Consider the following 12,653-nt stretch of genomic DNA (forward strand, 5'->3'; position numbering starts at 1 on the left):
TCTTCTGGGGCTGCTGACTTGATCTGGTCACTACTCCAGCAGTAAACATGCAAGAGATGGCTAACAGAGAAACATGGTGATTCTAACTTCATTTGGTTAAGTACTTAAGTACTTAATTTTGATGCTTTTTTTTAGCATATTTTTAGTTATCACATCTTTTCCTCACCACCTCATTTTCTCTTTTTCTTCCTTTCAATCCCTTTCAGCTAAACATAAAAAGTAGAAGTGTTTTGACTTGTCATTTGTTTGCAGTAGGCACCTGGAATACCTATTTCTCTCACTGGTGTTCTACACAACCCCTGTGGAACTAGAAGCAGTTTGTACTCAGTTCCAAGGAATTTGTCTCTTATCCTCCTCCTAGAAAAGAAAAGTTAGACATTATAAATGCTAAACAATCAGCAGAGAGGTGGCAAGGTGATTAGAATTCAGTGCCTCAGGTGTTATAAAACTAATACTTTATTCATGCATTTTTAATGTAGCATTGTTTTTGTCACTGAAAGCTCATATATTCAGCAAAAGTGACCTCCAGTTCAAAAACAAATGCCAGAACTATAGGTACAGAAGCAGCAGCCACTCTTCTTATCCCACAGAAATATTTATTCAGTTTGGTCAGTAAATTATAGGAATTTTCAATGCTGAGAACTTGTACTTAGTACAACATCATCATCATATTGACAACAACCACTTTGCCTTTTGTCAACATACAATGTGAAAGATGTATTAACTTGTTCACAATAAATTACAGTGTGATAGATGAAAAGAGCTCAATGACATCAGTAACTTAGGAACTGGGTACAGTTAGCTTCACTAACAGTATTTTTAAAAATGGTTTTCAATAGTAAAATCATCACAGCCAAAGGTAAAAAAAAAATCCACATACAATAATAGCGAGGAAATGCATTTTTGGAGCAACAGTGAGCTACCAGTAAACACTTCATACAGTGATCTTCAAGGCACAAAGCAAAAAAACTAGGTATGGGTTTTTTTGCAGGTTGACAAATCAGGGAAGGTGAAATTTTTCTGAATATAAAATAAATACATTTTAAAAAGACGCATACAAAAGTCAGTAAGTCAGTCAAATAGCAAGGCTTTCACAGAATGCCACACTGACAGAACATTTGTGAATCCATTTCAGTCATGAAATCATGTTCACAGCTCAAATGACACAATCACTGAGGCAAGGGAACTATCACTTCAACATAATTAATGGGGAAGAAGCCAGACTCTCCATTTAACATCCCCTCATACCAATTCTCATCAATCTGATTGGTCAGAGTTATGATGTCCCCTTCCTTAAACCCAAGCTCGCCTTCATTTTCTGGCTCAAAGTCGTAGAGAGCTTGGCAGCAAGGCTGATCCATGTGCACTGAAGAACCTGCCCCCGTGACAGAAAAAACAACCATATTAATCAAGCTTCACAGCATCCCACCAGTCACCGAGCATGAAACAAGGGGTCAAAAATGTAGCCCTGCTGTCCTGTTGATAGTTTTTCCATTGCTTTTACCTACTACCATCTGGCGCTTCTGCATATAAAATACAAGACTAGTGATAATAAGTTTAAAGTGTAATTCTGTTCCTTAAGTACAGATGCTACTCCATTTCCATTCCTAGCTGCCTTCCCTTTGAAAAGGATGTTTATCTCAAACTGAAGGTTTGAGTAATCAGTTGTCAAAAGCAGTGTGGTCTCTGGAGCAGCTGCCACAGAGGAATCGGAAGGGCAGGAGCTGAGGAAGTAGAACAGTCAACAGGGGAAATGACAGGGGATCATTTAAACAAATTGCAGAGCCAGCCCCGTGATCCTGTGTGGATACCACCAGAGGGCAGGGGCTCCGAGTCCCTCCTCCCTGCACACACCTGCAGCCTGGGGGCAGCCACCTGGACTGTCACACTCCCGGTGCCTTTGCAGGAGCAAGGCTTGCACCCTCCCCTCACCTGAGCAGTGACAGGCACTTCTGGGCTACTGGACCCGAGCTGCTGTACAGCAAAGGTTATGCTGGGAACAGTGGTGCCTGTCAAACTATTATAGGGATGAAAACAGTTTTCCAATACAGCATCTGGCTGTTCTTGTGACTTGCACTGTTTGCCCTGCTATAAAATCTTCATTCCAAAATCACTCTTTTAAAATATTAGTGGTACCATATGCAAATGTAATAGTAAGTACATCTACTTACAGGAAAACAAGTAAATATAAATATAAAGTACAATATAAAGTATAAAACAGAACTGCCATTAGCAAAAGAAGTTAACCTTGTAAATGCAGTTACCTTTTATAAAGATATTCTCATGAAGGGCTGTTAATTGTCTTGGTTTTGTGGTAAATATGTATATATGTAATATATTAATTCATATTTATGAATAATAACTTATTCTAATATAATGTAACGTTCAAATTGTAAAGCTTTGCTCTGTAAAGCTCAGCTCCATGGCCAAGGATAGCCAGAGGTTCAACTGCAGTTCAGCCATAACATATTTTTTACAAACATATTAGTATATCCAAGTGAAAGTCTGGTAATTTGAAATACATTTATAAAGCAAGAACAGGAGAGAAGATTTCCTGCTGCTGCCATGTAAACAGCAGCGCAGCAGCTGGGAGCATGACACCTCTGGAACACTATACTTACATTAAGCAGTTAAATCTCTTAAATATTAAGTTGTTCAGGTTGTCTTATTTGGAACATTGCAACAATTTTCCAGCATTCCAGTCTGGACTCTCTCTCCCAGCTATCCCACATGCTAATCATGCAATTGCCTTGAGGAATCATTTTTTAATGGGTAAATCTGCCTACAACTAATAATGCAATACAGATATAATAGCTAAGATGGCAAAAATGCCTTTTCATCTGTTAATCATGGTAATGCATAGAAAACTATTAAAAGAAACTTTTCAGGCATTTTCTAGACAGAGGAATTAGGTCTCTTAAGGAAACCAGCTGAGAACTATTTTGGTGATCAGTCAGTGAGAACAGACAGGTGAAAGCATCTTTTTAATTGACAATCATACAACTGGGGAAATATCTGGTGTTATAAAACTGGCAAGTAGGAATTACCTTTCTATTCTGTGGGTATGTTTTATGCTTTATAGCAACAGAAGAGAGCTTTTATTTATAACAATGGGAGAGAATTGCCAGCAGAGATCAGCAAACCTCCCCAGAGCAGCACTGTCACAGTGCCAGCCTCGTCCTCTGCCTCTGGAAGACTCAGGATAATTTTACAGGTAGAGACTAAATTAGGGCTGGTCTAATACACTGGTCCAGGGGAAAGCCCGGTTCTCCTATTTTTGGTGAAACAGTCCAAGCAGAAATAAAGATGAGTCAGTTGCCCAGCAAAAATGGACTGTGTTTAAAACCAAAAGTGGACTGATTGGGTTAAAAATAGCTGAGTTATTTTCAGCCTTCGCCAAGGTAGAACTGGTACCAGCTCTCTGGAACTGTCAACAGCAGAAGGCAGTGCTCAGAATAATTGACAGAGTTCCTCACTTTCACCAGCTGCTCCAATGGGGCTAATTTATTATTGCAGGCCAGTTAATTTCTGACAGTAAGGTACCTGATATGAGATGGATCACATTTGGTTCATTTTAAGCTCCAAAGAACTGAAAAGATGTCTGGCAGCCTGGAAAGATTTTCAAATAATGGTCACAGCCAGCACAACAGGTTTCACTCCAGGCTGCAGGATCAGTCAAAGTCTTCATTAGAGTCAGGCAGCTGCTGCTACTGTATAATCCAATGAGACAAAGCTCCCCTGACAAAGGTAACGGGGGCAGCACTGCCTGACAGTCTGCAACACACTCTGGTTAACATCACACAACTGCTGGCACCACTCCAGCCTTTTGCTGTCTATTAAATACTTGCACATACATTGCAGCGGTTTCAGCTGAAGAAACTGCACTCTTGTATTTCTGCAGACAGGACTTATGTTGATTTGCAACTCCAAACACATCTCCTTTATTTCTCTAGTTGTGGGGTTAAATCTGGCCACACTATCCTGTCACCTTCAAAAAAGAATTGTCATTAACTTTCAGACCACTCAGGCCTGGACAGCAAAAACCAGGTTAAGCAAATAACTGTCTGTGATTTCTGGAGTGTTACAGGGTGAAGGCAGAATGCCATTCAATGACAGACTGGTTTTTTGCTTGCTTGTTTTCCCCAAAGGGAGTTACTGCCTGTACCTGCATCTACTCTGTCCTCTATACCATGCTGTATACATAAGATAGCAAGACTGTACTTTAATAATTGCAAACTGGAAGCTTACTAACATAATTAATCCCAGCCTCCCTTGTAGCTGAAGTGAGTAAACACTTAAATGCTTATGTTAAATTCCAGCACGTGGCAACCAGATCCATTTACTTCATATCAGAGTCAAACCTGACAAACAAAAGGAGTGAAAGGCATGATGTAATACAGCAATTACAGAGTTCTAAAATGAGCCAGATGATGCTCACAGCTGCAGCTGATTAATGAGGATAACAAAGAATTAGAACTAAAATACGGATTTTTTTTTAATCTGTGCTTACTCAAAGCAGCCAAATAAATCGCAACATAAAAATTAGGTTTATGTGAATCTAGCCCTGCAAATGTGTGCAAGTCATTAGTAGTAAATAATCCCCACGTGTTAGAGACCATACAAAGGAAAATACAATTTCTGCCCCAAGAAGCTGATACTTAACTTGAAAAACCGTTGTGAAACACAGGAAAAGTCAGTTCCATGCTCAGATCTGTAATGGGGCAGTTGAGTGAAAGTATCTTGGCTTACTCTGAACTGACCTGTAGATCTCCATGGGCTCTCTGAATACCAAGGTACTACTCACCTTGAGTGACAGTATCAGAGAAATTAAACATCTATATTTTGAGAGGGTCAGTGTGTAAACAGGGAAAATTGAGCATGAAAGTACTTGTTTGTGTAGGATGAAGAGGTCAGTTTTCTAGAGGAAAAGAGGATGACTGTAATTCTATCCCCCTCCATCACAGTGAGACCTTAAGGCATTTAGCAGTTTTGCTTAGAGCTGTCTGCTTCACATCTCTAAATCACAGATTATAAATCTAATCTGTTTCATGATCCTGATTTTAGAAAGGGACAGAAAGGTTTCCCCACTTATGAGCTGGGCATATTGACCCCACAGCAGTCCCACAGAAATCTATATGGAAAATTTTTGAGTAGGAAAAGAGAAGAGAATAAACAGTGATTTCACTGATGATTGTACCTGCTGGGGAGGTGAGCACAGCACTCACTTTCTTCAGGGAAAAAAAAAGTGATACGTGGTCTTTCTGCTGTCATTAACAACACCAAGAATGGCAAGAATTGTTACATATATCCCATTTCTCCTTTTCATCCCTTCCATCTTTGTCTTACTTCTTTTGCATTCTGACAGCACTGAGAGACAACCACTCATTTACTGATATGCAAACAGTTCATGCAGCAGTCCATGAATGGAGCCAATGAATGGAAGTGGCTCACTCCTTCCTTATCTTAGAATTTCAGCTCATTAAAACTGCGATTTTTCTTCAATTAATTGGGTTGGATGCAACCTTGAGAAGTCTTTCTCCCAAAGGCAGGATTGATTACCCTTAAAGGACATCTTGGATCAATTACTTGATGGCAATGATAAACCACTGTAATGTGGTTTGACACACTCGTTTATACACAGATGCTGAATCTGAACCTCCTTTCTCCACTGCACGTGCAAAACAGAACAAAATAAAAGCTATATATAACTTGATAAGTAATTGACAGGGGCCTAGAAATTGTATGCTGAGTTTTTAATAAACTTGCTATGGTTTTGCTACTTTCCTAAAATAGCCAGGAAGTTCCTGATCACCGCAAACATCTCCAGCGCTTCGGATGAAACGTGTCCTTGTATCACATGTCTTAGGAACCAGTGGTCTGACCTGGGAAAACGTGCAGGGTTCTCTCCCTCCATCCCACATTTGACAGCAACACAAAAACTACTCTTAGCATCCAGGCAGCAAGGGGAGCTTCAAACAAATCGAGGAATCAGATCTTGCTGGTGGATTTATGCTGCCAAACTGCTGCAAATCCCCTTCAGCACGGATTGTATAACAGCTTCCTCTTGTAGCACAGTGCAAGAAAATTAAAGAGACATTAGAAGGAGCATGAAGTTACAGCTCCAAGCGTTATTCTTTCACTTTTAGCTCTCTCATTTCTCTCCCAACAACCTTTAAAAAGAAACAAGACTGGAGGGAAGAGGAAAATGGAGAGTTAGGGAAAAAAATAAAAACATTCAGAAAAAGATCCTGTGTACCATGCCAAGTAGAGAAGGGAACCTTTGGCTTCCTACTTCCCCTCTATTTTCTTTACAAAAAATGTTTATGGAAAAATTTGGCTTTTTTCATTGTCTTTCCTTAGCATATTATTCTCTCTTGTGTTTTGAGTTTTTTGTTTGTTTGGGTTTTTTACTGGTTTAGTCTTTTAACTGGGCTTATCTCATCATGCACTGTACTCATTATGGAGATAGGACAAAATAATTTTATTCATGAGATGAAGAAAAGCTATTTTAATGAGTAGTGTAACCTTACTAATTATTACTATTCATACAACTTTCAACAGTTGATTTTTTCTGTGGAATTAGGGCCTAATCAAAGGAGGGATCCTACGCCCACACCACCACCCCTACTTCAGTTCATTAATGTACATACAATTTAGGGGACAGTAAAAAATGTTAATAAAATCAGTAAGGGTGGGAGTCATCTCTCTGAATTTTACATAGTTAATATTTAACATCCTGTACTGATCATTTATGGTCTCAGACTGTGGAGAAAAATTAGCACCTGGAGATACTCCAGACAGTGATCAAACACACCCACCACAGGCATCTGTCTTTGCAAGAACTGAACTGTTTTCTGCAAGTGCCTCTCCCTCTCTCCTCCCACCCTCAGTGGCAATACAGAAAACCTAAAAGACCAAGCAGAATGCCACACCTAAAATTCAGAGGGGTGAGAGGCTGTTGAGAGCAAGAATGCTTCACCATTCCATTTCCAAATCTGGGGAACACACTGGAGTCAAATGCATGAAAACTGATGCCTCGTGGATCCATTGTTCTCCTGGCACAAGGAATACCTCAAGCCACACCCTGGCAAAGCATCTATAGACACAACAATTCTGTGGTGACAGACTCACCTGATGATTTTATGGAAGAACTATAGGCAATCCCATTGTGCTGCTGATTATCACCGATTTCCAGAGTTGTAGTTATTACAGGCTTTGGCTTAAATTCACGTTTAGGCCGACTAGATGCTACATTTATTCTGTAACAGAGAGAAGAGTGGCAAGAGACTGACACTGAAGGAAGAAATACTTACAGAACTTAAGCTCATGTTCAGTGGTTTGCTGTTTGAAAGGTGGGGTAAGAAAACCTCCTGCTGGTTTTGGTTTTATGGTGGTGGGGTTTTGGGTTGGTTGGTCTTTTCTGGGGGGGATGTGTGTTTTTTTACTAAAGGCTCCTCAATTCTCATGCAATACTTGAATTTCAACAAGTCCCTGTTTTATTTAAGAATTTTATTTAATACTTCAGTCCTGCTGAGAGAGGTATAAAGATTAACAGTCTGAGTTTGAGAAGTGATGAGCACCCACGGCTGCCACTGAGTTCAGCACAAGCTGCAGGAATGAGCTCTCTGGAAAGCTCAGCTGCAAATGGCACATACAAAAACACAGGCAGGACAGAGGCCCAGGCACTGCAACTCACACGTTGCCTTTTCATTAGGGAAAATGGGAAACAACCATCTGGCCACCAAAACTGCCTCAGTACCCCTTCCTGTATGTGCATGTGGCTCAGCTGAGGACTCTTTGTCTCCCTGCCCCCTCCAGCTGGGATGGTGCAGGGTGTCTGCAGACACAGATACCCTCATGCCAACGCTCACAGCCACCATATTCACCCTGATCTGAAAGCTCCAAACAGTTCTCTTGACTCTGCCTTTGCTAAGGTGACACTTGGGTCTCTGGTTCCCCAAGAACACATTAATGGCAGCACATTTTTAACTTCTCTTAGGATGACACAAAGTACCTGGGCCTTTCACATGTGTATCACAGCACAGCTGTGTCCTGAGCCAGCTGGCTGGTTCCTCACTGTGCTGCAGAATGTTGTTCTACCTTTAATCTCAATGAAGAGAGGCCAACTCCTCAGCAAAGCCTCCAAAACACAACTGCAGGTATGCAAGTTGAAATAAACTCCCAAACAAAGGGAGGCTGTCCTCATTAACCTCCGCAGATGTGAGAGACACTCTGCACGCACTCAGAGCTCCCTGGGCAGATCCTGCATTGCATTAAAGTCTCCCAGCACAGCAAAAACCTGCCAGGTGGCAGCAGTTTAAAGCAGTGGAGTTCAGTACAGCACAAAGCACAGCAAATGTGCATCTGTGAGCTGGTGCTACAGGATCTCCTGCTTCAGTGACCTTCCACAGTTGTGAACCTCGGCTGCAAAAGAGGATCAAAACTTTCTGAGGGTTTCAGTCTTACCGGTTTTGCAGCTTGCTCTGCAGATCCTCCAAGATTTCTGTGGATTGTTTATGGTAATCTAGTGCTGCTTCTACAAACACAGCCAACTGGCTGACTTGTTCTATCTGAAATACAGAGAGGAAAATAGTTGTAAGGAGCCTGCAGTACATTCACTGAAGGATAAACGAACAGATCATTCAAAACAGACCTGGTATCTCAAAAGACCACGGTACCTTGTGGAGGCTGTTGGAAAAGAGCACATGTGATTCTATCGAAGAAACTGCCAGTTGGAAACTGAACAAAACTGAGGTGTAACTTCTAGTTCACTAACTCAGGGCTGGGTCCTTGAGTCATTTCCTCTCACAATGTGCAAATCCCTTCTGCTTTCAACTTCCAAGCCAGATGTCTGTCAACACCCGAGCCCGAAAGATTTAATAGGACATGACCCCTTAGCAGGTGAAAGTGGGGCTTTTCTGATCAGAATGTTGGAAGAAATTACACTGTGACAGCTCTTGTGACTCAGACCCATTAGTGTTTATTAGCAGTGTTTATAAACTACAGTTCTGAAATGATCTGAACTTACCTCACTAGATGGCAGCATTTATAAACCGATAAATGAAACCTGATTTACCTGTTTGGAATTTAAAAGCATTAGCCAATCATTCAAAAATATGAATGTGAAGGAAAGGGAGAATGTGAAGGAGAAAAAAAAAATTCAAAATATTTTTCTTCATGAGGTAACAAATAATCTTATTCCCCTAAGACAAGCTGAAAAGTTCTAGCTGTATGAGAGGTTGGAGCAGTAACAGATTTGTCCTCTTCCTTTAAGACAACATTAAGAAGACAGACCCCAAGAAGTCTGACATGTTTCCATTCCATCATGATGTCTTCAGACACTGGATCATAAGAAAATATCTGAGTAAACTTTCTACAAATGTTTTATGAACCCATGGCAATTTTGTGCTATACTTTGTCTGCTTTTACTCAGTTAAAAAGACCATTAGAAATTCTGCCAGGACTCCAAGAGAGCCAAACGCTGTCACATAGCACAGAGAAATAAAATGCATAGAACCAAACCAACAGCTGATACAATTCCATCACAGTCAGAAGAGAGTAATGTAAACAGCTGAGGACAACACATAAAGTGCCTGGGGTTTGGATAGGGTGGTCAGAGAAAAGGACTGTCCAAACAAGACAACTATGAGCCAGGAGAAATATGGAATCATGTATTAGAGGAGAGAGAGAAACTGGGAAAGAGCCAGAGAAACTTGAGGGACTAAAAGCCACTTAGGAAGATGAGCCTGGGACTGGTTGAGTGGGAAAGGCAGGAAGATGGATCTGATAAGAAGTGCCTGCAACAGTGTCTATGTGGGAGGTCTGGAACTAGCTGTGCAAAAACCTGAGAAAGATGTGCATCAGGATTGAGTCTGGAAAAGGCACCTGGCAAGATGGCTGGGAATCAGACCTCAGGGAACAGAGACTGCATGGCAAGGAGACCAAGAGAGGGAGACACTTGGGGAACTGCAAAGGATCATAAGGAAGTGACTGCAGTTAAGATCTTTGCAAACCCAGTTAGACTGGGGTTACACCGCAGGGCTGTAATGAGAAGTTTGAGGAGGACAGACAGACTGGCTTAGCATGGAAAATGGAAGGGAAAGACACAGAGTTTTCTTTAAAAAGAAACAATAGGAAATGGGTATGGAAAAAAAACCCAAAGGGACATCCAGTTCACACCCTCCCAAAGGCAGCATAAGTTGTGCTAGAAAGCATAATAAGTTTTCAAGTGGCTTAGCTAAACCAGTTGAACTCCTGCACTGTTTTACCCTTAGTTTGGTGCTTTGACTAACGATAAACACTCTCAAACATTTCTCAGCTGCTTATGGAAGGCAGAATTGTAAAACACAAAAACACTGCAACCAGGCAATTGGTAGAGCCCACAGTGGGACAGTGCTGGAACTGCTGATGGAGCACGTTACAGTTTTAGCTGCCCTCATATAAACTGCACTGGTGAAGCAGCAAGAGGCTTTACTGCCTTAGACTATACCCTGCTGTAACCAGTGTGTCCCACTCACAAACAGTTCAGGAGCTACAGGCTAGTTTATAACGGGGTGTGCAGAGAGGGAGAGGTTGCAGTTTGCTCAGACAGCACTTCTTGCTTTATAGCTGTGTTTTCTGTGATGCTGCACCTAAAGGAGAAGAGAAAGCTTTGGAATAGACCCAAATGGGTCCAGTTCTCTTTTCCTACAATTTCATGATTACACGGGAGAAAGCACATCCTGCTATTCCTCTGTGTGTGGACAGAAGAGAGGATTATCCTGAATGACCACAGCTGCTCCTTATTTAGACATAATTTCATGATGGACTTGGACTCTGAGCCAAAGTCCACATACCTGAGCCCAAGCCACAAACTCACTCTATGGAGTAATTTTCAGAGCCAAATAGTAATAATAATGATTTTCAGAGGTAAAATCATTCAGAGACTCCAAAACAGCAGCAAAGTCTTGGCTGTAAGTGATCTAAAATAAAACACAGGGTACGTACCCTTGCTCATAGTTTCAGCAGCAGGTCTATGACTGTGCTAATCTCCCAACTTTCACCCTCTCACTGACCAAACTACATTCTACTCTCACCTAGTTCTACTTAAGACCTCTGTGGCAATCCTGTCTGAGCCACTGTATCTCCAGAAGAAATTCCTGAACTCTTGAGTTCTCCCATTTATGCTGTGCATTACATTCTTCTCTGACAGGAGATTAAAACCGGGAAGAGGCACTTCCTGCTTTCAGACCTCACCTTCTGTGAAGGATGGGACAGGCTTTATCCAATCCCACACGTTTGCCCTTTTGGATGTACTGCAGCAAACAAAAATGCAGGACAGACTTACATCATTTTCTAAGAAATTGAACATGCTTCTTTCAGCCAGTTCCTTTGACTCTTCAAATTTTTCTACTGCTTGTCGAACTTCTTCATCCGGGATCTTTCCAAAACGCTTCTTTTTATAATCGTAATCCAAACGGCGTCCTTCTAATTTCTTCAAATGATGCTAAATTAGACAGAACATTTATGAGAAGGACCAAATGGGACTTGCCCAAACAAACACAGGAAATTTCAGTTAAGGATGCAAATATATGCAGACTTAGAGAAACACGAGGCTCAGAGATTGTTACAGCCCATCCCTTTGATCCGAGGCAGCATCAGGTAAGTCAAGGGCTGCATAGATGAATGAAATTTTAAATAAACAGCCTTCTGTTAGCACATGGGGTATTGGCTGTTTTGATTTGCTAATCTTAGACATCAACCTCATGGATTTCACTAAATATGCAACACCTCAGATTCTCTGAATGAGAAGCAGGATCCAACCTAAATGTGTGTGTCACCCTATTCTACGTGTAATTCAATTTTATGTCTTGAATTGCTTGCAGTATGACTGCTAAAAGTTTAAGGGTTGTTTTCCATCATAAGCAGTGCTTCAATAAATCTTGTATTCTCGCTCTCTTTGTTAGGTAGCAACTTGACACTTCTATCTATCTACACAAGTTTTTCTGTTGCCAAAAATCACAGAACTGACAGACTTAGAGAATGGACTCAAAGTGACAGTACAAAATGCTCATTAAAACTAATGTCAAACAATTTCTTTTCATCAGTTCAGAAGAACCACAACTGAAAACAGTTATATATCATGGGAGACAGCTAGAGACATCAAGACATTATTACTATCTTTTTGCTATGCTTTCCACATTCATTTATGTGTAAACAAATAAAATAACTTTCATTTCTGCATTTCATCAGGGTTTTAACTTGCTTATTACCCAGATCCATTGGAATCAACAGACTCAGACAAAGACTGCCTGGCTTTCTTTGAATTGTCTCATTGTAAACAAAAACACTGAAAAACTTAACTCTAAAGGTTAAAATTGTGTCCTGTATTTTTCCCGTAGTGGCATATGGCACTTCAACATTTTATGACACTTTTCAGAACATTCTGTGATTGCCCTGAATAGCCTTTTTCAACAGTTATATTCATTTCCCATTATAAACAGCTTTAGGCTGACAGAGATGGTAAGACAGGATAATCACTAGCAGTAAATCACAGCCCACTCACATGTTCATAAGATTTAATAAAAATGTTGGTTAAAATAAAATCACAGAAAAATAAAGAATATCATTCTTTTCACTATCCTTCTACTGATTCTGCAAGCAATATAGCAAAT

At 40.7% G+C, this 12,653-nt stretch overlaps 1 protein-coding gene across 2 annotated transcripts in view; it reads right to left on the reverse strand.

Moving 5' to 3' along the window:
* Positions 1-455: 455 nt before the first annotated feature.
* The window catches only part of SH3GL3 (SH3 domain containing GRB2 like 3, endophilin A3), a 62,105-nt gene continuing 49,907 nt past the window's right edge, over positions 456-12,653 (reverse strand). For both annotated transcript variants that reach the window (XM_027886999.1, XM_027886998.1), the window contains 4 exons: positions 11,327-11,485; positions 8,467-8,570; positions 7,132-7,259; positions 456-1,375 (listed from right to left, as the gene is read on the reverse strand). In XM_027886999.1, the coding sequence (XP_027742800.1) occupies positions 1,170-1,375; positions 7,132-7,259; positions 8,467-8,570; positions 11,327-11,485 (597 nt within the window). In that variant the 3' untranslated portion in view covers positions 456-1,169. The remainder of the gene's footprint in view (positions 1,376-7,131; positions 7,260-8,466; positions 8,571-11,326; positions 11,486-12,653) is intronic.

This window comes from Empidonax traillii, unplaced genomic scaffold (assembly GCF_003031625.1).
Source record: "Empidonax traillii isolate 1590-97213 ecotype Southwest subspecies unplaced genomic scaffold, ASM303162v1 scaffold201:size1909950, whole genome shotgun sequence".
In the NCBI taxonomy this organism is placed as follows: domain Eukaryota; kingdom Metazoa; phylum Chordata; class Aves; order Passeriformes; family Tyrannidae; genus Empidonax; species Empidonax traillii.